The sequence below is a fragment of the Euphorbia lathyris genome, chromosome 5, assembly GCF_963576675.1.
Source record: "Euphorbia lathyris chromosome 5, ddEupLath1.1, whole genome shotgun sequence".
NCBI classification, from domain to species: domain Eukaryota; kingdom Viridiplantae; phylum Streptophyta; class Magnoliopsida; order Malpighiales; family Euphorbiaceae; genus Euphorbia; species Euphorbia lathyris.
In genome coordinates, this window is record NC_088914.1 from 23,345,169 (window position 1) to 23,349,714 (window position 4,546).

Below are 4,546 nucleotides of genomic sequence, written 5' to 3' on the forward strand. Positions count from 1 at the left end.
TCAAAAAAAAAACACCCCTTAAAATAGGGATAAGGTGAAAAAAACGTTGTAACTAATGTTGGCAGTCAATAGTAATTTTATTCTTAATGTTATTAAATTGGATTAATTTAAGAAATAGTTCATTAAACATCTACACTTTACATGAGAGTCATTTTCATTCGTTAGTAATATATCACAAACATATAATTAAACGTGAATTTTTTTAAAAAATTAAAAATTTAACGTGTATTATACGAGTTGGACAATAAAAATTCAAAAAATTTCACCAAATTTATAAATATTAATCTTTAATTCTATTATTAAATAATAGAAAAATATGATAACGATTTAATATACAATTGGTGTTGAATAAGAAACAATATATCTGTGTTTTATAATAATGTCTGAAATTGACCTAACTTACTAATAAAATTACACAATTTTAAACGTGGGGTGAATTGCTTCTACAGTATTTTTGTCTTAAAATATTTGTTTAGATATAGGTAAAAATGATGTTGGTTGTGAGGGTAAAATTCACAAATAATTGTTTATTTTTTGTGAGGTTGGGGGAAAGCGTATTATCTTCTAAATTTGAGCATTATGGAGTGCATTGGGGGGATTACATTACATTACTTACAGTACAACTTCTAGTATTTGCTAAGAATAAAGTAACAAACAATTCCATTAGTCCTTTCCCATCAATCTTCTTCTTCCTCCTCCCTCCTATTTCTCTCTCTCTCTCTCTTCAACATTAAATCAAACACTTGCTGCTCCATTTTCAGCTCCTCCATCTCCTCTAAAATGGAAGTTCCATAATCACTCCATCTATATATCCTTTTTTCTGTTTTATCAGCAGGAGATCTACTTGTTTAAATTCTGTGTTATTTCTGTTCCGATCGAGAAAAACTGAAGAAAGAACTACTTGCCTGATTCACTAACCCTAAACAGTTGATTTCAACAAGATCGATCGGAGAAATTTCCTAATCGACTTCTGCAAATGGATAGCTCCAACTTAAACAACAGCAGCAGCAATACCTCCTCCTCCGTTACAACCGCCGTCTCAGTAGCAACTTCGCCCTCATCCTCCACCACCACACCCAGCCGGTACGAGAACCAAAAACGCCGAGACTGGAACACTTTCGGTCAGTATCTTAAGAATCACAGGCCGCCGTTGTCTTTATGCAGGTGCAGCGGAGCTCATGTACTTGAATTCCTCCGATACCTAGATCAATTCGGAAAAACTAAAGTACATACTCCAATCTGCCCGTTTTATGGACATCCAAATCCTCCAGCTCCTTGTCCATGTCCTCTCCGCCAAGCCTGGGGTAGCTTAGATGCTCTGATCGGCCGTCTCCGGGCAGCCTTTGAAGAAAATGGAGGGAGACCGGAAGCAAATCCGTTCGGAGCTCGTGCTGTAAGGCTTTATCTTCGCGAAGTTCGTGATTTGCAGTCGAAAGCTAGAGGTATTAGCTACGAGAAAAAGAAGAGAAAGCGTCCGCCGCAGCCTCAAATCCAACCTCTGCCGCCGCCGCAATCAGGTGCAAATTAATCTCGTTATAAAAGAAAACATAAGAGTCTACTTCTGCCATTTCTCTCTTCTTCATATCCACACTACTGTAATTTGTTATTCACCTCCATATCTATATTTTTTAGGGTTAGTTTTCTTCTTCATCTTCTTCTTTTTCCCTGGGTATTTCTGTTTGCCTTACAAAAACAATGCATAGATAGATCTGATTGAATCAGCTTTTTATGCAAACAGTTATAGTCTATGTGGATTTTACAAGGAGCATCTAATTTGCTCATATATATATATATATATATATATATATTGTACTTTAATAATCATGTATGACAATCCTTAGATTTGATGTCAATTATCTTTTCTTTCTAGTCTATTTGAATACATGTGATTTCAAATTTGGAATTAAATCTTACATTCTTTAAAGATAAATGATATGCTGCCCCTAGCATTCAAACTACTTATATTAACAACTTTTTTAGTTCAACTATTAGTATCATATTGTTTGTTGTTGCCGTAGTTGGTAGAGTGATCACATAATTTTTTTTCCCAAAAGAGCTATCAATAATAACAGTTATTTGTTGGATTTTACTTAGCAGGTTATGTTTTTACTTCAAATTTTTTCTTGACATAGATTAGTATCAAAATCTCTATGATACAGCTGTTGATGGTAAAATGGGATTGGTGATGAAGTACTAGAGAGAAGCCAATTAATACAGATTTCAAAAGTTAGGAGTATCAATTTGCACCCAGCAACCCCCTTTTTGTGGAGACAAAGGGCGGAATCATTCCTCTCAAGAGTGGTTCCGGTGTCGGAGCACCTCCGGGCCACCTCTTGTCTCCCCTTCTGCTGGAGAAGGAACCTTAGATAGGACAGGATCCTAAGCACACTAAAAAATAGGTATACGAACACCACAGGGGTGAAAACGAGCCGAACCAAGATCGAATAGGGGCTGACTCGGCTCGGTTCGAGAAGTGGGGAGATCGGGCTCGGCTCGAGCTCGAAGCTCATCGAGTCTAGAAGTTTGCATACGAGCCGAACCAAGACCAAATAGGGGCATGCTCGGTTTGAACTCGATGTAGGTTTGGTTCGAGCTCAAAGCTCATCGAATGGCTCGTTTTGTTAAAACAGTTTTGAATATATTTATTATACATAATTAACATTTTATCATCTAAAAAACAAATATAATATGCCATCTATAACAAATTTAAAAAAATTAATAAGATTAAACAAATATAGAATCTAACAAATTCGAATTTACATCTAGAAGAAATTTGAGTTTTGGGATCAAACATTTAAGTGTGGTTTAAAATTATAAATTAAAAAAATTAATAAAAGTTTACAAATTAAAAAGCAGTAATATATACTATATAATATTAATAAAAAAAACTCTTAAAAATGCTGAGTCAAATCCAAGAAAGTTCAGACTCCAACTCATTAATGATCGAGCCGAACCCAATCAATCCAAACTTTGATCGAACTTTGACTGAACCGAACATGAACAGTTTACAAACTAGACAGGTTTGTTCGCAGCCCTAACTAGAGCCATGAGCTATAGAATATATCTTGTAAATAATTGGGGAAGTATTGTGTGGACTCTAATATATATAAGTATCTAATGTCAGATACCTGAAGAGTAGTATGCAATAGGTTAATATATATATATATAGTGTTTTTTTCCTGTCCATTTGTTTTTTGGTTTACTACCTAATGTAATAATAGAGTCACAATTTAGTACATATTTTGTTGATTCTTGTTATAGCAAAATTGACAATGAATCTTGTTAGTGCTGTCATTTCAATTAATAGTGGCAGACAAATGCTAACTATTCATGACCATAAACTTGTTGACTAATATCTTAAAGCATTTAATATCATCTTTTCATTTCTTTACCCACAGTAAAATTCCCCCTTTTAGTTTTTATTCCATTTTCCTTGATGTTATTTAGTACATTTTTGTTGAGGCAAAATAATTAGAGTCTTGCATATATATTATAGACCAATCAACTGTTGAATCTAGCTAGTTTCAAGTCTAATCAATGATGGAAGGTATAAAAATTAAATTAGGAAGAAAAGACAAAAAGTCTACATCTATAAACTTTCCATTATTGATCATAAATTACTATATATTATTGCTACTTCTTTTTTTTTTTTGGTAGAAAAGGAAAAGAAAAACGAAAAACAACAAACTACCCAGGAATTAGCCTAGGTAAGCTAACCCCAATCCTATCTTCTAAGAGAAGATGAGAGATGAAACTAGGGGAAACAGGAAGGGTAGTAACGCCTAACGTCCCTTCATGGCCCGCCGCCGCCAAGCGATCAGCAACACGATTCTGCTCTCTAAAAATGTGTCTGAACTCTACGAACTCAAAGGAGGAGCAAAGCCTTATAATAGCTTTGATGAGGTTGCGACTGTTAAGACCCATAGAATGATTCTCAGAAATCATTTTGATTGCTTCCAAATTATCAGACTCCACAGAGAGCCTCTTAACACCCAGCCTTTTAGCAAGATTGATTCCAGTAAGAATAGCCCAGAGCTCCGCAGAAAAGGAAGAACCCAACCCTAAATTCTGGGAGAACCCAGAAAGCCAGACGCCCCCTACATCTCTAAGCACACCTCCAGCCGCAATCTTACCGTTACTGAGGCAGGAACCATCAGTATTCAGCTTCACAACCCCCTCTCTTGGCCTGCTCCATCCCACGAGATGGACATCACAACACTGAGAGGCTCTGGCAAGGGACTCTCCTTTGAAACTATCGATAATAGAGAAAAGTTTTTTCGAGAAGAAATCAGCTAAGTTTGTCATAAAAACAGTTTTATCTCCAAAAATCTCCTCGTTTCTCCATTTCCAAACTTGGTGACAGATAATAGCAAAGAAAATGTCACCATGCTCCATGTATGGAAGCAACTTTCCTCTAACACCATCAGAGAACCAGTCGACCTCAGAATGTGCCATGAAGGAAGAGAAAATATGGTGTGGGAGAATTTTCCTCCAAACCTCTTTACTATTAGAGCAATCTCTAAGAGCATGGCACAAAGTCTCAACA

At 35.8% G+C, this 4,546-nt stretch overlaps 1 protein-coding gene across 1 annotated transcript; it reads left to right on the forward strand.

The window, feature by feature from the left end:
- The first annotated feature begins 616 nt into the window (after positions 1-616).
- Positions 617-1,768, forward strand: LOC136230031 (protein LIGHT-DEPENDENT SHORT HYPOCOTYLS 3-like). Its single transcript, XM_066018959.1, has one exon. The coding sequence runs from the start codon at positions 977-979 to the stop codon at positions 1,526-1,528; it is 552 nt and encodes a 183-aa protein (XP_065875031.1). The 5' UTR covers positions 617-976; the 3' UTR covers positions 1,529-1,768.
- The last annotated feature ends 2,778 nt before the right edge of the window (positions 1,769-4,546 follow it).

What these genes read in the sequence shown, in the direction of transcription:
- LOC136230031 (XM_066018959.1), top strand. Translation starts at nt 977, where the DNA reads ATGGATAGCTCCAACTTAAACAACAGCAGCAGCAATACCTCCTCCTCC.